Genomic DNA, 16868 nt, shown 5'->3' with positions numbered 1-16868 from the left:
ACATCTACGCTAGGCTTTGTGCTCAAACACCTCCGAAAGTGGGACACAGCGCGTGAAGCCCGCATCAAAGCGGTCCCCCGCCACATGGTAGAACGGCTGATGTGTCCTGTGCGCGAGGGCCGTCCTGGCCTCACGTGAGCGCCAGTGTCGCCCCGCGAGAAGACGCCGTGGCGTGACGAGCCTTAGCATGCGGCCCTCCGATCCAGTGGTGGGCACACTGCACATTGCGCAGCCGGTGGCTGTAGCTGTGCTGGTAATTCTTCAGGCACACTACGCGATTGTGGCCAGATGGGTGCGCGCACGCCTCGGTGCCGAGCGTCAGATATCGCTCGATGAGCATCCAGAGCAGGGGCTGCCGCAGCCCGTGGTCGGGGCGCAGCGCACACGCACGTCGCTGGGCGTGCGTATCGCACTGCTTGTCATATCTGCCTCGTTTTTGGTGTCTGGTATGCTCGTGGCACTCGGTGCTGTTCTGCCGCCCCATGTGTGGCTGCCATCGCTGAAGCACTGGACGTGGCTGGATGTGCAGGCGCTGGGCGGCGGCATGGCATGGGCGCTAGTAGCTTTATCCACGCTGCGCGAGGAGCGCCGCTATGGACCTGGCCAGTTCCGCCGCGCGCGTCTTGCGTGTATTACGGCTGTGAGCGCCGCTGCCGACGTGGCGCTGGCCGTGGCGCACGCCCAGCATTCCCACGTGAAGCCTGACGTGAAGCTGTGGGCATTCCTGCAGGTCTATGTGCTATACGCGCGTCTTGTGATTTTGTATCCGGTGCTCGTGCTGGTGATGCTCCGGCGCCGTGCACCTCTTCGCTCGTCAGTGGATGCGGTGGGCGTTCAGGCTGGCACAGCGAGCGCTGAGGCGCCGGCCACGGATGAGGCGCGTCCCGCACCGCCACCAGGGTTCTTCCTCCTGCTTAAGCGGGTGCGCGTGCTGGCGCCGTACCTATGGCCGAGCGAGTCGCCGCGTCTGCAGCTGCTCGCAGTGCTGAGTGTCGCGCTGCTGTTCGTGGCTCGCGTCGTGAATCTGATGGTGCCGCTGGCGCTTGGACGCGTCGTGGAGGCGCTCAGTGCCGGGCGCGAGCCATGGGGCCCCATTCTGGTGTTTGCGATGCTCAAAGTGTTCCAGGGCTCGGGCGGCCTTGTAACAGTGGCGCAGCAGCTGCTGTGGTACCCCATCGCATGGTACTCGGACGTGCACATGAGCCGCCTCATGTTTGATCGTGTGCTGAACCTGTCCATGTCGTACCACACCCGCCGTAAGACGGGCGAGCTGATCCGCACCATGGACCGTGGCTCGGCGCTGAATAACTTTTTCGAGTATCTCCTCTTTTCCCTCACGCCCGTGTTTGTGGACATTATGGTGGCGGTGGTGTACATGTCGGCGGTCTTTGGCTGGCGCGTTGGCAGTGTGCTCCTGGTGATCATGGTGCTGTATACGGTATGCAGCGTGCGGATCACGACGTGGCGTACGCAGCTGCGTCGCGAGGTGAACAGTAAAGACTCGCAATGCCGAGCGATCACGACGGATGTGTTGCTGAACTACGACACGGTCAAATTCTATGGGAACGAACCATACGAGTCGAGCCGCTTTGCTGGGGCGCTCGATGCGTACCGCCAGGCGCAGTATCGCCTGGTGCTTAGCCTGAACATGCTGAATCTGACGCAGAACCTGATTCTGGCGTTTGGTACGCTGTTCACTGTACTTGCGGTCGCTTATACGGTCGTGCAGGGCGCCACGACACCGTCGCAGTTCGTCGTATTTGTGTCGTACCTGCAACAGGTATACCAGCCGCTCAGCATGCTGGGCACACTGTACCGTGTGATGAACCAGAACTTGGTCGACACCGACAAGCTGATGGAGCTGCTGGATGAGGAAGTCGATATTAAGGATGCACCTGGCGCGCCGGACCTTACAGTCCGAGGGGGCGAGATCGAGTTCCAGGACGTGCACTTTGCGTACGAGCATGGCAGCAACATGGCGCTGAATGGCATGTCGTTCAAGATCAACCCGCACGAGCGCGTGGCGCTTGTGGGCGAGAGTGGCTCCGGAAAGTCCACGACGCTCAAGCTGCTGTACCGCTTCTACGATGTGACAAGTGGGCGTATCCTGATCGATGGCCAGGATATTCGCGATGTTACGCAGCAGAGTCTGCGGCGGGCGGTGGGCATTGTGCCGCAAGAGCCGTCACTGTTCAACATGGACATCCGGCGCAATATTCTGTATGGCAATCTTGAAGCTTCGGACGAGGCCGTAGAAGCGGCCGCGCGGGCAGCGCAGGTGCACGACCGGATCATGGAGTTCCCGAACCAGTACGCGACGGTCGTTGGCGAGCGTGGCGTACGTCTGAGTGGCGGCGAAAAGCAGCGAGTGGCGATTGCACGCACGATTCTCAAGGACCCGCCTGTGCTTCTGATGGACGAGGCGACATCTGCGCTAGACAGTCATACGGAGCGCAACTTGCAGACGGCGCTGCAGACGCTCATGGAAGGCCGTTCGTCACTGACCATCGCGCACCGCCTCTCGACGATTGTCAACAGTGATCGGATTCTCGTGGCGGATCAAGGCCGTATTATTGAGCAGGGCACACACGAGGAATTGATTGCGCTTGGCGGCACATACAGTCGGCTGTGGGCACAGCAAAGCAAGACGCTGGCCGAGCAGCGAGCGGAAGAGCAGGCGAAGGAGGCTCTTGAGGCACGCGACCAGCCCGCTGGGGAGCCCGCGAAGCAGGCACCCAAGGCACATGAACAGCCTGCTGGGGAGCCCGCGAAGCAGGCACCCAAGGCACATGAACAGCCCGCTGGGGAGCCCGCGAAGCAGGCACCCAAGGCACATGAACAGCCCGCTGGGGAGCCCGCGAAGCAGGCACCCAAGGCACATGAGCAGCCCGCTAGGGAGCCTACGGAGCAAGCACCTGGTCAGCCTTCTGGACAGGCTAAACAGCTCGACGAACAGCCTCCAGCTGACGAGCCTAAGAACTCAGCTTCGAACACATTGGCGCCGGCGGCAGACGCTAGGGGCGAAGCGTCTCAGACGTCGGAGGCGTCTGCATCTGATGTGCCTGGCGAGGCGCGTACCGGTGTGCCGCGGTCGCGCTCTGCGCGCAAGAAGAAGAACCGCAGAGCTCGTCGTTGAAAGCGCCGTTCTAAACTATCACAATATTAGGGGATGGGAACAGGCTGGCCCAGCTCGTCGCGCACGACGACTACCTCGACATCCGCACGCTCGCCGTTGTCCATAAAGATGACCGAGGTCATGTCAATAGGATCCGTGCGCACGCCACGCTTCTCCATGAACGAGCGGCCCAGGATCACAGGGAAGAAGCTGTCCTCAGCCAGCATCACCGTGCACGGGACAGCCTTGCTGCCGACCTGCACAGGCCACTTGCCTAGATTTGTGATACCGTTGTAGCCGTACGTGCCGGGTGTCGTATCCACCGGAATGAAGCCGTGCTCCAGCGCAAAGCTGCGGCTCACATACACGTGGCGATAACCCGACTTGAGCATCATTGGCACGTTGCTCACAGGGCCCAGGCTGCCACGCAGCAGGCGCACACCACGCTGCGAGTGGAACTCTTCAAATGCCACCTTGTGTGGCAGGTTCGGCGAGTTGTTGGACTGGGGGATCGTCCTCCTCGACTTCTCATGCTTGATTGAGCGCGCATCGAGCGGCTGCGGCTGGTGGTAGCTCGAAACGGACGTCTCGCGGGGCGGGGGGTACAGCAGGCTGTCACGGCCACCACCGCTCACACCACCGGCCTCGACGTACTCCTCAACTCCGGGCACCGTTGCCGCGGGCACGCGGTGGATGCTCACCGAGCCCGTCTTGCCGCGCGCGGGCGTGCGCGTGACGAGAGTCGACTCATCCAGCACCGGCACGTTGGGGCCAGCGCTCTGCAACGGGCCAAGCGCAGCGTACTGGATCGGTGGGGCAATGCTGTGCGAGCCCTGCACGGGGAGCGTGCTGGTAATGGGGGCCGCCGAGCCCGGTGCGCCCGACGACGACGACGACACAAGCAGGTCGACCTGGCTGGCCTGACCAAAGCGGTCGAGGAAGATCTCCATATCATCGGCTGTCGTTAGCGATATGTAACTTACCATCCTCGAGCCTGTACTGCTCCTCATCGTACAGGTACATGAATGACAGTGACGAGGTGTCCTGCAGGTTGAGCTTATGGGCAACCCGCTCTTTCAGGCTGGCGGTCAGATCATACCGTGGCGTGACGCACCTCTCCCATGTCTCCTTGTCCTGCAATCGAATAGAAAAGCTAGGCAGAGTACCAGCGTGGAACTTTTCATGTCAGGTCTTGCATCCGCGCGTACGTACATTCAAGATCGGCGCCATGGTGGATCTAAGACGGCTTTGCCGCGCTGGCTGGCTTGTGTACCCTAGGGTGGTGACCGCCGGCCGAATTCGACTGCCCGACGCGTAGTGTTTGTTCACGTGATCAGTGGAGGTTTCCCCGCAGCCCAAGGGGGCCGCCTCCACCTCGACGCGCTCGTCTCGCATCCCCAATGATTGGCGTGACGGTCGCGGCGCTGTTGGCCAGCTCGTGTTTCCTGCTTGGCATGCTCGGGATGCACTGGCGTGCTGACCACCTGATCCTATGGGAATCAGATCGCACTCCAGAGAGCGTGCTTGTAGCACTCCAATACTATGTATCGACGGTCGGCGCCGCGCCCACAAAGTACACGACGGTGCTTCTAGTGGTCGGCACGATCCAGGCGACGATCCTCGGCAGCAAGATCTTTATGGGCTCAGAAAACAATTGGCTTTTCGATGGTGCGAGCCTGTTTCTCGTGTGCGCCAGCGGCATTTTGTACGTGAACAAGATCCACCCGTTTGTCGACGCCCTGCCCAGCGTCATGCCACCGCCCCAAGTTCTTACTTCTGCACACTTCCAGCAAACGCTCGGCATACTGCGAGAGCTGGCGAGTGCGCACATCCTTCTCTCCATGGCCTTGATAGGCATTATCCTCCTGCAGTGCGGCAAATACTACAGTGTACGTCTACAAGAGCGTGAACGCAACGAAGAAGTCGACGTGCGCCTCGTCCGGCGCCTACGACAACTACAACAGGAAGAGCGCAAGAGCGGCCAAGTTACCGCATCGTCGCCGGACCTGCTCATGGCCGCCCGCGGCGGTGCACACTAAATCTTTGCCTTGGACGTGCCAATGTGCCGGGACAGCTGGACGAACGCATCGCAGCCCTAGCGGTCAGTATGGCTATACGTACGTGTCCCCATAAACTCACAATGTCCAGGCTGCTCTTCCCGAAGTAGCCCAAGTAGAGACGCGATAGCGGCAGACCATACCCTAGGCCGGCCAGTGTGCCCATGCTGCTCTGCATTGCGCCGGCGGCCACGTCCATAGGGTCTTCGCCTCCCGCCCAGTTCGCCGTGTCGCCGCCTGCTTTTGCCGTGGTATACGCGTAGTCAAAGATACGGGCCATGCTCTCAGGTGGAATGCCGCCGCCCGCGTCACGGATCCGCACACTCACATGGCTCGGTGTGCTTGCCAAGGTCACTGTAATTGGCGGGATTCCAGGGGGACCTGTGCCGGCGCGGCGGTGTGCAAGAAACCTCTCGGTCGTGGCGCGGAACGCGTTCTTGAGCAGCTCTGTCATCACATAGTCCAGGTGCACTGGAATACCCATCGTCCGCGCATCCACTTGGCCCTCCAGCACGACCTCTGGTGCCATCTCAAAGGCTGACTCACACAGCGCGCGCACATACTCGCTGCTCTGCCGGATCACGTCCGCGGGCGCCATCGCTGTATCGACAATGCCCACGGATGTCGGCGTCAGGCGAAATGCAGTTGAGTTGTCATTGCTCCCTGCACTCTTAGCCGTCGCTGTGAGCGCTAGATGCTGCTCGGCAATGATACGGACGCCAATACGGCTGTGCAGCGCAGCATTCAAGAAATTTGAGACCTTCTCCGAGTCCATGTACTCGCCACACTCCAGAAAACCACGCGAGAGCGTGGGAACCACCTCCGAGTGATCATTCACAAGCTTCTGAAGCTCTTCCACAAACCGATCATTGTCGTCCAGTGTCTCGATCGGCTTTACCTGACTGAGTTGCGCGAACGACCAGGCATACAGCCGCGCCACTTCTTGGATATAAGGGTTTGTCCCCACAATAAAGGGCAGTGAGTAAAATTGCCGCACTCGCCGCGCAAGACGCACAGGCAGCTCCTGCTGTGTGTACTTGGCCGAGCGCAGAATCACATCGGGCGTCGCTGGCTCGCCGGGCCGCCCGCCTTGGGCCAGGAGGTACGGCAGAGTAATAGGTCTAGGTGTCTTCTCCAGGGCGCGTGTCAGCAGGTCCATGGGCACACCAAACACGGCGAACCGCGTGGAATGGCGCAGCGATGACGACATCTCGCTCGTCTGCCAAGCGACGCCCAGGTCCACGTAGTGGGGTAGCTGCTTCGAGCACGGACGGGGCACGCGGTCGGTGCAGATCTCGGCCGACGGGTGAGCCGTGCGACGCCACTCTCCACGCGGTGCCCTGTCCCAGGCCATGGCGGAGCTATTTGAGTCCTACGCATCGGACTTCGCGCAGCTGCGAAAGTCGATTGAGAGCCGCCTGGCTATCGACTTCTCGAGTGTCTCGAGCGAGACGCGGCGCTCGGCCTTACGTCATGCTGATGCTGAGGCAGAAGAGGCCGGCGAGCTTGTGTCGCAGATGGAAATCGAGGTCCAGGCTTTCCCCAGCAGCGTGCGTGACCGGTATACCGACGAGCTACGTGCTCTCAAGTCAAGTCTTGAAAAGCTACAACGGGATATCGTGCGTAGTCGGCACTAACAACAGCGTGCGAAGCAGCGCCCCGCCTCAGGCCTCGGCGCCAGTGGCCTCCCGTTGGACGAATACCGCGACAACGACCCGGAAATGGGCGTCGATGACGCGCAGCGTCAGCGCCTGCTGAAGGGCTCTGACATTCTCGAGCGTGGAACGCAGCGCCTGGCTGAGTCCACGCGCCTGGCACTCGATACTGAGGATGTCGGCGCAAATATCCTACAGGATCTGCGGCGCCAGCGCGAGCAGATTGAGCATAGTCGCGATACGGTATGTGCGACAGTGGCTGATGTTCCAGCTCCATGGGGCCGACGCGCATATCGACCGCTCTACGCGCACCCTTCGACAAATGATTCGCCGGTACGTTTCCTATCGGCCACTGACATGCAGGGCTCAACAGCAGAAGCTGGTGACAACAGGTATCATCGTCGTGCTGGTCCTGCTTATCTTGCTCATCCTCTACTCCAAGCTGTTTTAGCGGATTGTCCACATGTAGCGCCGATCGTTCTGGTCCCTAGATTTAGGCACGTGCGTTGGTACGGGGGGAGGCGCCACTCCACGGCCGTTTCGTCAGACGTGGACCACATGTCCCGTGCGCCGACGTTCCGAGCGCCGGAAGGCATCTACACCTGCTTCGACTGGTCCAACCCACTTCAGAATAAGAGCGCATCTCAATATGGTGCTGATCCGGGTATAGCTGCGGCTAATCCCTCGGAGGCCATGGCCCATTCTCGCGTAGCACTACGAGGCGAGGTGCCCCGGCTCAGCGGCACAGTCGTGCGACCATCGGGCACGGTCGACAGCGCCCCCGGCTTCCTCACAATACCTGAGCCGATTGCCAATCAAGGTATTCAAGCCGATACGCTGCGGCTCCCTGCATTGGGCCCTGCAGCGGGCGCTAGTGGCCCGGCGCCGCGACAGGCGCGCCCCAAGCAGTCTCTGAAGAATGCAACAAACAGCCTCATTTCTCGCGTACAAACCTACCAGGATTTCTCTCGCGCTTTTTCATCGCTGAACAAGCCAGAGCCTCTCAGCATCACCATCTTTTCAGCCGGAAAGAGCGTTTTTTGGCTGACACAGCTGCAGAACAAGATCCGCGATCCAGTGATCCGCCTCCAATGTACCCAGTCACCCCTATGCCACGACGTTAACCAGTACACCCGCCAACCCGACCGCCTGGACGTGGCTATCGGTTTTGACTCGGGCGATATCCTGTGGGTGGATCCGATCGCCCAACGCTATTCGCGGATCAACAAGGATGGGTGCTTAACCAAGGCAAGTGTGCGACAGATCGCTTGGCTGCCGGGCTCCGAGACTGTCTTTTTTACGACGCACGACAATGGTTGCGTGTACATTTGGGACGTGGAGCGGGACGACTCCTCGGAGGCGATCGAGGTGGCTGCTCCGCCCTCCTCGTGGGACGCGCGGCGCTCGATCCTCGCTGACCTCGTACCCGACCGTATCGACATGCCTTCCCCCATACCGTGGCGCTCGGGGCGCTCGAAAGACTCGACTGGGACAAACCCTGTGCGCTATTGGCGTGTCTCACGTCGTGCACTCACAGATCTAAAGTTTAGCCCGAATTCCAAGCAGGTCGCGATTGGGTGCGATGACGGCATTTTACGCATCATCGATCTGGATTCGGAGAAGTACGTTCAGCCCACTAACCCAGCCTTTCGCACTCATTCTCCACCTACTTTGGCGGGATCTCATGCCTCAGCTGGTCCCCGGACGGCCAATATATTGTGGTACGTGGACTTCACTGACTGTAGGCGGGTGGACAGGATGACCTCATTAGTATATTTGCGCCACAGCAGCGCCGCATCGTGGCGCGTGGCATGGGGCACCACTCTTTCGTTTCCTCCGTGGTATTTGACCCGTGGAACTTTCGTGGTGACGAATCCCTGCGTATTGTCTCCGTCGGAGAGGATGGCAAGCTGTGCCTATGGGACTTTTCCGCCGCTTCGCTCACACGCCCACGTGCCACTAGATCCTCGTCGCGGCCACGATCCGGTGGCCTGCCATCAGCGAGTATGCTAGGCTCCGGGCGCTCCTCCATGCGTTCTCCGCTTGCCTCTGCACAAAACGATGTTTACGTGCCGGCAGCACCACGTGCCGAGGTACCGATGGTCAACCCACTCGTCTCTGTTCCCATGCGTGGTACAGTACTCTCAGACGTGCGTGTGGCTAGCAACCATCTTGTGCTTCTGCACGTGGATGGTACCCTCGACGTGTATATGCGCCCCGATCCACATTCACGCCCATCATTGCAGTTCGCAGATGTGCCATCAGGCCAACCGCTTGCATCTGCGCAGTCGGAACACGACGGCCTGCCCGATTCAAAGAGCTCACGGACGGGACTCTCTCGCCTAGGTCTTCCTCGGCGTTGGAATAGCGGTAGCAACACTTCATAGTCAGAGACATGAATCCATGCTTTTGCAAACTATAAGAGGAAAGGGTATCGGCGTTCATGGCTTCTTTTCGCCAGGACGGAGCATGCCACGCACGCGGTATCCTTTTTGTACACGCGGGCCCCAGCCACGGACCTTTTTGGGCTTCTTGATATCATAGGCAAAGTCGCGGGGATCCTCGCCTTGACGGAACTTTTCGAGCGACCAAAGCAGGTACTTGCGATCTTTCACAGCCATACCCTCTCCCTTCAGCTTCTCCGATGTGAGGCGGAACATCATGTCCCAGTCCTCACCCACGGCCGATACACACGTCGAATTGGAAGCCAAATCACGACGCGGCTTGGAGATAGCCTGCAGAAAGGCCTTGGGCGAGTCGATCTTACCTGATTCTGTTAATCATGCAAATACGTACCACGAGGCGACGGAACAGCTCTGGTAGCGGCACTAGATGCAGATCGCACAAACAAAGGATGCACAGGCAGTGTCCACGGCAGCTTGTTCCACAGCATCATCGACGGGCAACTCCATACTCGACCAGCACCGTCGTGACGACCATCGGACGAATCACGTGATAACTATGGTACAAGGCTACGAGGGTACCTCGTGTCGGTATGCATCCACAGCCGCTAGGAAAGACTCAAGTAGTGCATAGATAGTGCGTGTGAAAATGAGATGAAATTTGCGCTCGGACATGTAGCATAATGTGTTGGTCAAAAGGCAGAGGGGAATCGACGACCACATCCGACTCCACCCCAGCTTCGTGTCGAGGTGTTGTGTTGTTCTTCTGCCCAGTTGTACGAGAAGTGCGACTTGGGATGGAAGCGAAGATTGCCGTATGGAAATGGCTAAGCACTGCGAGGCATACACGAGCCGATCCCTCAGAGGTGTCTGACGCTGCACAGGCTTTGCGCACAATGAATGTCCACGCAGAACAGTGGAAATAATCGCCTTTGTGCATACATACTGCCCTTTCCACGCCATTGATACCAGCGATGTAGTCATCTTCATTGACGGTAACCAGGGGATGCTAGGCACGGGGCCCGGTACACCCAAGAGCGGCATCAGGGCAGTGCATAGAATCAGGCACATGTGCACAGTCAAGCACAATGCCTGGACCACCGCATCGATCATAAAGTCCTGTACCTTGGTATCCTCGGGCTGCTGCACGCTGCGCACCGGGACAAATCGATAGATCGCATCGCCTGGTGCACACTGCACACCACTCAGGGCGACGCCCATGGCGAGTTTCTCGCGCACCATAATTTTTTCATGCTCCGACAATGAAGAGAATGGACGCCCCTTTAGAAGAGAGAAGGCTTCCTCAATAAATGTCGCCAGTGCCTGTTCGTGGATGAGTCCTGTCGCATACATCCGGTCAGATTGTCGCTGGATCGCGGCGATACGGTCCTGCTCGCCTTGCATAGCATGAATCTCTCGCAGCGGAAAATGTCCTGAGCCTACTCGCTGCACGTCGGGATTAACGATTCTTGTTCGTGACTGGAAGAGGTCGCGCACGACCTGCTCAACACCTGCTGAGCCATCCGACCACGTCAGATTGGCATCACAGGGGATATCCACAGCCTGTAATAATGCATGCTCACTGTTTGCTTCAGCACCCATAGGGGCCTGTCACTAAGGCAAAGTGCTCGCCGACGTCTTGGCACAGAGTCCGCCTAGGGAACCTAAACGAACGGTGCCTGTCCGCAAGCGGTTGGGGAGTAGCTTCTGGCCAATCGCAAAAGAGAATCGCAAGTTGCAATTGTGCTTGACCTCTTGGTGATGACATAACCCAAGACGATCGCAGACATTTTATACCCCTAGGGTCCCGTCGACGAGAAACCTTGCTCTCATGCACCTCCCCGAACCGCGTGGGCCCTTCAAAGTAGGGATTGTGGATATTGAGGTTCCCGTACGGAATCCAAAGGACTTTATTCCCTCGTATCTGAGCCGAACTCGCGTGAATAAGCTTTCAAAAAATGGCAAAAAAGTTCGGAGACGCAAGGCCAAAAAAGTGTACAACAATTTCACCACTGGCCTAGAGGAGGAAGACGTTGAAGTTGATGACCTAGGTGCAGCAGAAGACGAATTTCTAGGTACGCATGGCTTCCACCTGCGCACCTCGACCCTTCACTTCCGTACGGTCTTGTTCTCGCTTTACTACCCGAGCGCAGAATTGTCCGAGTCCCAGCGCCGGAAGTACAAGCAGCCCAAATGGCTCGGCTTCCCATTGAAGAAGACAACGAAGGCGGCATGGTCATATATTGGAGAGTACGGTATGTGGGCCCAGTTCTTCGTGCCGACACTCTTAACGCTCATACGCGCTCGGCCGGCTGCGCGTGTGGCTCTACCGCTGGGCGATCCATCCAAGGTGCCTAGCGATTTGGGCTGTGGTGCTGCAGGTGAAGCCATTGACTCCATGACGACCAAGAAGTTTCCTGTCGTCATCTTTTGTCACGGTCTTGCCGGCAACCGCCTGGCCTATTCGCAATTTTGCACAGAGCTTGCTTCGTATGGTTTTGTTGTGGCTGCAATTGAACACAGAGATGGTTCCGGTATGGGAAGCTATGTGTGGACTGGACTGGACTCGATCTTGAATTCGAGCGATGTAAGCAGCCCCGCACTCGCCAAGCGTTTGCGAAAGAATGTACTAATGGGGGCAAACGAATCTGTGTTGAATCTCTCGCTGAATGAGGAAAGTCAGCTCAATGATGACCAAGAGCGGTCTGTGCCTTCTCTTTTTAGCGACTATACCAAAGTGCCCTACTTGCCTTTTGAAAAGGTGGGTCTTCGTCCCTTTATGGCTGTACAGGGCGAGAAAGAGATACATCTTCGTCAGGCGCAGCTTTCTATGCGTGCGGCTGAAATCATGGAGACGATGTACGTCTTGAAGCGCATCAACGATGGCGATGCCGAGTGGGTTGCACGCCATCGAACGCGAAGTCTCGGAGCGGCGCTGGTGGGCACGAAAGAGTTCAAGAAAATGCGTCGGCAGGGTCTTTTGGAACACACCAGCGAATTTTTGGCGGGTTGGAAGAACAAACTGGATATTGATTTTCCTAGTTTGGTCGGCCATAGCTTCGGTGGTGCGACTTTATTTGAGTTCTTGCGCAAGGATCAAGATCTCTTCCAGTTTGGTATTATTTTGGATCCCTGGATGGACCCTGTGCGCGATCCACTGACAGATGAGAGCGTTCGAGGCAAGCTCAACAAGCCTGTGTATGTCATCAACTCGGAAGGCTTCACCATGTGGCCTGAGCAGTATATTAAGTTGCGCCGCGTTACTATGGATGGAGTCAATGCCAGTCCGGAACATCGCGGCTGGCTCATGACGCTTTCAGGTACCAACCACGGCGACTTTAGTGATCTGCCCTATTTGCTTCCTCGTATATTTGGCTCGGCGGTGCATGCAGACGAGGCAATGCAAACATTTTCGGTGGTGACGCGAGCGCAAATCACCGCCCTACGCCAAAACTGGCACCTCTATCAAATCCGTAAAGGCGCTATCCCTGATGATATTGGTCTTAACAAGCAACTTGTGCCCTCTGGAGGCGCGCACATCATGGACGAGCAAAATATGCCAGTGACCAAAGAAATGATGCAATTTCTATATCAGGTGCGAGTTCTTTCGAAGCGCTTAAATCGCCGCAACCGCAAAAATCTCTTTTGGGAATTGCACGGTTGGCGGTATCAAGCACAGCACGACCCTCACACACGTGCCGGCAAGAAGTTCCAGCGTATTCAGGCCAGGGAAGAGGCCCGTACTAGCCGCCAGGCAAATACTGGTGATATGAACCCTGATTTGGAGCACGAGGTGGACGAGAAAAAACAGCAAAAGGCGATTCTGGAGGATCCGAAGAACAAGCCACAGTTTATTGACCCTATGAGCGACGGCAGCGAAGCTTGGTATGGCCATTTGGTCGACACAGATGCACGGACCGTGTTTGATCAGTGGCGTCAAGAGGTCAGCATAGCAAAACACCACCGGCGCCCTCTGTCTCTCTTTTCACTATTTTTATGGTTCCTCGGTATCGGGGATGGGTTGGCTCCGGCCGGTCATTTGCTAGTGCACGATTTATAGGAGCGCTATCTATCCATCATACAGGGTGCGTTAGCATTGTCGTGACCTGCTCGTCGGGAATCTTGTGGACACTGCATGTGAGCATGTGAGACATACTTCTCGCCGCGGTAGTTGAGGCGCCGCAAAGTTGCAATGACCTTGTCTTTGCTGAAGCCCTAGATGTGAGTCATGACCATCGTACCATACGACAAAACTTGTCGACATGCTCATTTTCGAGACCCGCGAGCTGCACTTCATCCTTTTGTTTCAGTTCACTGGGATTCCGGCTAGCATAGAGTTCCGTCCAGTACCTGGCCGTCTTCTCGTAGCCTTCAAAATCGCTCGTGTAGTGTTTAGCCACTTCGGCGTCTTGGGGATCATTCGGCTCAGGCGAACACAGGAGTGAGCGCAGAGACATGAGCGTTGTCTTTAGCGTATACACAGGGGACCACTGATCTTGCATGTGTTAGTGCGGTGCCAGCTACATGCGTACCTTTCAGGATGTCGAGGCAAATGGCGCCGCTCTGCGACGAGACATTCGGGTGATACACCTTTGTGATAAATCGCATCTGAAGGGGATGAAAAGGGTATCCTTCTGGCACCGAGATATCCTGAATGTTAGGCGCTAGTACGTACGACTCTGAACAGACCGTTCTCAAAGGGTGAATGGATGGGGCCTGGAAAGGTGCCCTCCAAATGAAAGGGAGATTCTGTTATGAGTATATCAACACGTGCCATCGATCATTTTCACTGTAATCTCATCATCGGGGTCCTTCTCGCAAGCGGCAATTTCGCGCATAATGCGCTTCAAACGAGCACCTTCCATCGTGGTAGCTTCTTACAACTACGTCGCCGCCAGCTCGTCCGAAGTTGCATTGGCTATGTGGAGGCTGACACTATCCATAGGCTCAGGCACCCAAGAAGGTCGCCGCGACGTTGCGGCGCTGAATCTTGCCTGTGGCGCTGCGTGTTAGTGCGACAAAATACATACGTCTTAGGAATACTATCGGTGATCCAAATACGGCTCGGGATCTTGAACTTGATCAGCTTATGGCTGAGTTCCTTCTGAATACTTTCTTGATCCATGCTCCCACTCTCCTCTAAAACCACGACAGCGCCGACGAGCTCGCCGTACATGTCATCCGGAATCCCAAAGGACACGGCCTCCTTGACACCATCAAGTGACAAGAGGGCATTGTCGATCTCCAGTGGGCTGATTTTCTCACCCGAGCGGTTGATAAGCTCTTTGATTCGGCCAGTGAGCACTAGATAGCCATCCTCGTCAAAGTGTCCTTGGTCTCCAGTGCGCAGAAACCCATCTGAGGAAGGTGGGCAGTTTCCAAAACCTGTACGGAAAAAGCTGTCGCGGTTCGCCTTGTCGTTGTGCAAGTAGCCAGCCGTCACGTTCGGGCCACGCACGCACACCTCACCATTCTGGCCTGCGGGGAGATCCTCGCCCTGCTCATTCAGCACCTTGACTTCGACACCGTGACCAATACCCACCGTACCAGGCTTGCGCTTAGCCGGTGGTAGAGGATTCGATGTCATCTGGTGCGCGGCTTCCGTCATCGCGTACGCCTCCAGCACGGGCGCACCCAACGCGTTTTCCAACTTTTCGAACGTAGATGGCGAAAGCGACGACGAGCAGGAGCGAATGAAGCGGAAAGGTGGTATGGAAGAGGGCTGCTCAAGCGTGAGCACGATCTGATGGATTGTCGGGACAGCCGTGTACCATGTGGGTCGGCTCTTGGTAACCTCGTCCCAGAATGCTGATGCGCTGAAGCGCGGTGGAATCACCACAGTACCACCAGATAGTAGTGACGAGAGAAGACCACACATAAGGCCATGCACGTGGAACAGAGGCATGACCAAGTACGTCTTGTCCTCCTGGGTGAGCTTGTAGGTGCGCTGGATGTTGTGCATAGTGGCCACGAGGTTCTTGTGGGAGAGCGGCACCGCCTTCGGGCGCCCTGTTGTACCGGACGTATGCAGGATCAGGGCCGTTTGGTCCTCGGACGCACCCGTCGGCTCCCCTTTGGGCAGGGGGCCCTGCGCATCGACGAGAGTGACTGTGGCGTTGGCCGCGTCGAGCACCGCCTCCACGATCCGTATATTGAGCGATTCGGCAGCGCGCTTCGCCGCGAGGGCACCCCCACTCACACCCTCACCACGCAGTGACCCCTTGGGAAGGATGAGGAGCTTGGCATCCGTGTCTCCGAGATAGAAGTGAGCCTCCGATTCTTTGTACCCTGGGTTCAGCGGTGCTGCAATCAGGCTACATGTCAATGACTTGCTGTACGTACCCTTCCTCAGCCGTCGCAAGGAACACGGCGACAAATTCAGCGCTATTAATGAGGCTGCTGCTCAGCACTGCGCCTTTCGGAAGGGACAAGGCTGCCAGCTGGGCCCGCACGTTCTGGATCATTCCGTGGAGCTGCGCATACGTGAACGACGCAGGCGTGCCAGTAGACTCCGGTAACTCAATAGCCTTAGCATCCTCGCAGAACCCAGTACGGGGCTCCAAGACACTCTTCACAAGGGTAGAACCAACCATGGTAATAGTGTGATACGGTTCGGTGAGCCTAAACCCGAAGTGGCACGTGCGGGACTCCGGGGCATCGGCGGTCGAGCCTCCTAACGGCCATGACTGTGTCGCGCCACTGGGTATCGCAGGTAAAGACGATTATCTCGCCGCTTCTCCCTGAGCTACACAAGGGCCAGGCAGGTCGCGTATGCGTGCTGGGCGGATGCCGTGAGTACACGGGCGCGCCGTACTATGCTTCCATGTCAAGCATGCGGCTGGGCTGCGATATGTCGTTCACCGTCTGTGCGCCGGAAGCGGCGCCGGCGATAAAGTCTTACTCGCCGGATCTGATCGTGCATCCATTGTTAGACCAGCGAAAGAGTCAGGAAGATGTGCGTGCCGAGCTGCGTACGCTTTTCCAGCGGCTGCACAGTGTCATTATAGGCCCCGGCCTGGGGCGGGATGACTATATGCAGTCGTTCGCGCGCGTGGCTATCGAAGTCGCTCGCGAGTCCAACTTGTACATGGTGATTGATGCGGACGGCTTGTGGCTGGTGCAGAACACGCCTGAGGTGATCCAGGGCTACCGCCGCGCTGTCCTCACACCGAATGTGGTCGAGTTTCAGCGCTTGTGTCGCGCCGTGGTACGTGCAGCTCATCTTACGCGCAGGGCGTCGAGGCTTCTCATGGTGCGGCGCAGCGGCTCAGCTCGGCGCTGGGTGGCCCTACGATTCTGGAGAAGGGCCGTGTCGACCGTATCGCGACCGCCGAAGATGTGGTCGAATGCGACATCGAGGGCGGCCTGAAGCGCTGCGGCGGGCAGGGCGACTTTCTCAGTGGCACACTCGGCACCTTTTTGGCGTGGGCCCAGCGGTACGAAGAGCGTGAGAAGGCGGGCGAATCGCTCCCTGCAATCCCTGCCTCCCAGCTCCCGCAGGTGGCTGCTCTGGGTGCCTCTATGGTTACCCGCACGGCGTCCAAATTGGCCTTTGCGCGTTACCGGCGCAGCATGTTGGCGAACGATATGATGTCCGAGGTAGGACCCGCGTACGAGCACCTCTTTGGCTCTGCATAAC

The 16868-nt window shown here is 57.9% G+C and overlaps 10 protein-coding genes across 10 annotated transcripts; 5 read left to right on the top strand and 5 right to left on the bottom strand.

Annotated features, from left to right (window-relative positions):
• Window positions 1-187: 187 nt before the first annotated feature.
• MSY001_0883 (uncharacterized protein) lies at window positions 188-3136 on the top strand (the record flags this gene model as incomplete). The annotated part of the gene is made up of 1 exon (XM_018885977.1): window positions 188-3136. The coding sequence occupies one exon, from the start codon at window positions 188-190 to the stop codon at window positions 3134-3136; it is 2949 nt and encodes a 982-aa protein (XP_018739497.1).
• A 26-nt stretch (window positions 3137-3162) lies between these two features.
• MSY001_0882 (uncharacterized protein) lies at window positions 3163-4138 on the bottom strand (the record flags this gene model as incomplete). Its single annotated transcript, XM_018885976.1, has 2 exons — window positions 3163-4073; window positions 4099-4138. The coding sequence occupies 2 exons, from the start codon at window positions 4136-4138 to the stop codon at window positions 3163-3165; spliced, it is 951 nt and encodes a 316-aa protein (XP_018739496.1).
• Window positions 4139-4515: 377 nt separating this feature from the next.
• On the top strand, window positions 4516-5154 carry MSY001_0881 (uncharacterized protein; the record flags this gene model as incomplete). The annotated part of the gene is given in 2 exon segments (XM_018885975.1): window positions 4516-5004; window positions 5020-5154. 2 exon segments carry the CDS (start codon window positions 4516-4518, stop codon window positions 5152-5154), a joined length of 624 nt encoding a protein of 207 aa, XP_018739495.1.
• A 63-nt stretch (window positions 5155-5217) lies between these two features.
• On the bottom strand, window positions 5218-6382 carry MSY001_0880 (uncharacterized protein; the record flags this gene model as incomplete). The annotated part of the gene is made up of 2 exons (XM_018885974.1): window positions 5218-5226; window positions 5255-6382. 2 exons carry the CDS (start codon window positions 6380-6382, stop codon window positions 5218-5220), a joined length of 1137 nt encoding a protein of 378 aa, XP_018739494.1.
• A 142-nt stretch (window positions 6383-6524) lies between these two features.
• On the top strand, window positions 6525-7278 carry MSY001_0879 (uncharacterized protein; the record flags this gene model as incomplete). The annotated part of the gene is given in 3 exon segments (XM_018885973.1): window positions 6525-6791; window positions 6816-7070; window positions 7084-7278. The coding sequence occupies 3 exon segments, from the start codon at window positions 6525-6527 to the stop codon at window positions 7276-7278; spliced, it is 717 nt and encodes a 238-aa protein (XP_018739493.1).
• A 1990-nt stretch (window positions 7279-9268) lies between these two features.
• MSY001_0878 (uncharacterized protein) lies at window positions 9269-9720 on the bottom strand (the record flags this gene model as incomplete). Its single annotated transcript, XM_018885972.1, has 2 exons — window positions 9269-9600; window positions 9624-9720. The coding sequence occupies 2 exons, from the start codon at window positions 9718-9720 to the stop codon at window positions 9269-9271; spliced, it is 429 nt and encodes a 142-aa protein (XP_018739492.1).
• A 1340-nt stretch (window positions 9721-11060) lies between these two features.
• On the top strand, window positions 11061-13289 carry MSY001_0877 (uncharacterized protein; the record flags this gene model as incomplete). Its single annotated transcript, XM_018885970.1, has 1 exon — window positions 11061-13289. One exon carries the CDS (start codon window positions 11061-11063, stop codon window positions 13287-13289), a length of 2229 nt encoding a protein of 742 aa, XP_018739491.1.
• Window positions 13290-13305: 16 nt separating this feature from the next.
• Window positions 13306-13686, bottom strand: MSY001_0876 (uncharacterized protein; the record flags this gene model as incomplete). Its single annotated transcript, XM_018885969.1, has 3 exons — window positions 13306-13360; window positions 13386-13444; window positions 13471-13686. 3 exons carry the CDS (start codon window positions 13684-13686, stop codon window positions 13306-13308), a joined length of 330 nt encoding a protein of 109 aa, XP_018739490.1.
• A 490-nt stretch (window positions 13687-14176) lies between these two features.
• MSY001_0875 (uncharacterized protein) lies at window positions 14177-15822 on the bottom strand (the record flags this gene model as incomplete). The annotated part of the gene is made up of 3 exons (XM_018885968.1): window positions 14177-14212; window positions 14256-15543; window positions 15572-15822. The coding sequence occupies 3 exons, from the start codon at window positions 15820-15822 to the stop codon at window positions 14177-14179; spliced, it is 1575 nt and encodes a 524-aa protein (XP_018739489.1).
• An 89-nt stretch (window positions 15823-15911) lies between these two features.
• On the top strand, window positions 15912-16867 carry MSY001_0874 (uncharacterized protein; the record flags this gene model as incomplete). Its single annotated transcript, XM_018885967.1, has 2 exons — window positions 15912-16436; window positions 16493-16867. The coding sequence occupies 2 exons, from the start codon at window positions 15912-15914 to the stop codon at window positions 16865-16867; spliced, it is 900 nt and encodes a 299-aa protein (XP_018739488.1).
• Between the last annotated feature and the right edge of the window lies 1 nt (window position 16868).

This window comes from Malassezia sympodialis, genomic scaffold (genome assembly GCF_000349305.1).
Source record: "Malassezia sympodialis ATCC 42132 genomic scaffold, msy_sf_4, whole genome shotgun sequence".
NCBI lineage: Eukaryota > Fungi > Basidiomycota > Malasseziomycetes > Malasseziales > Malasseziaceae > Malassezia > Malassezia sympodialis.
This window is presented reverse-complemented; position numbering and strand designations above follow the sequence as displayed.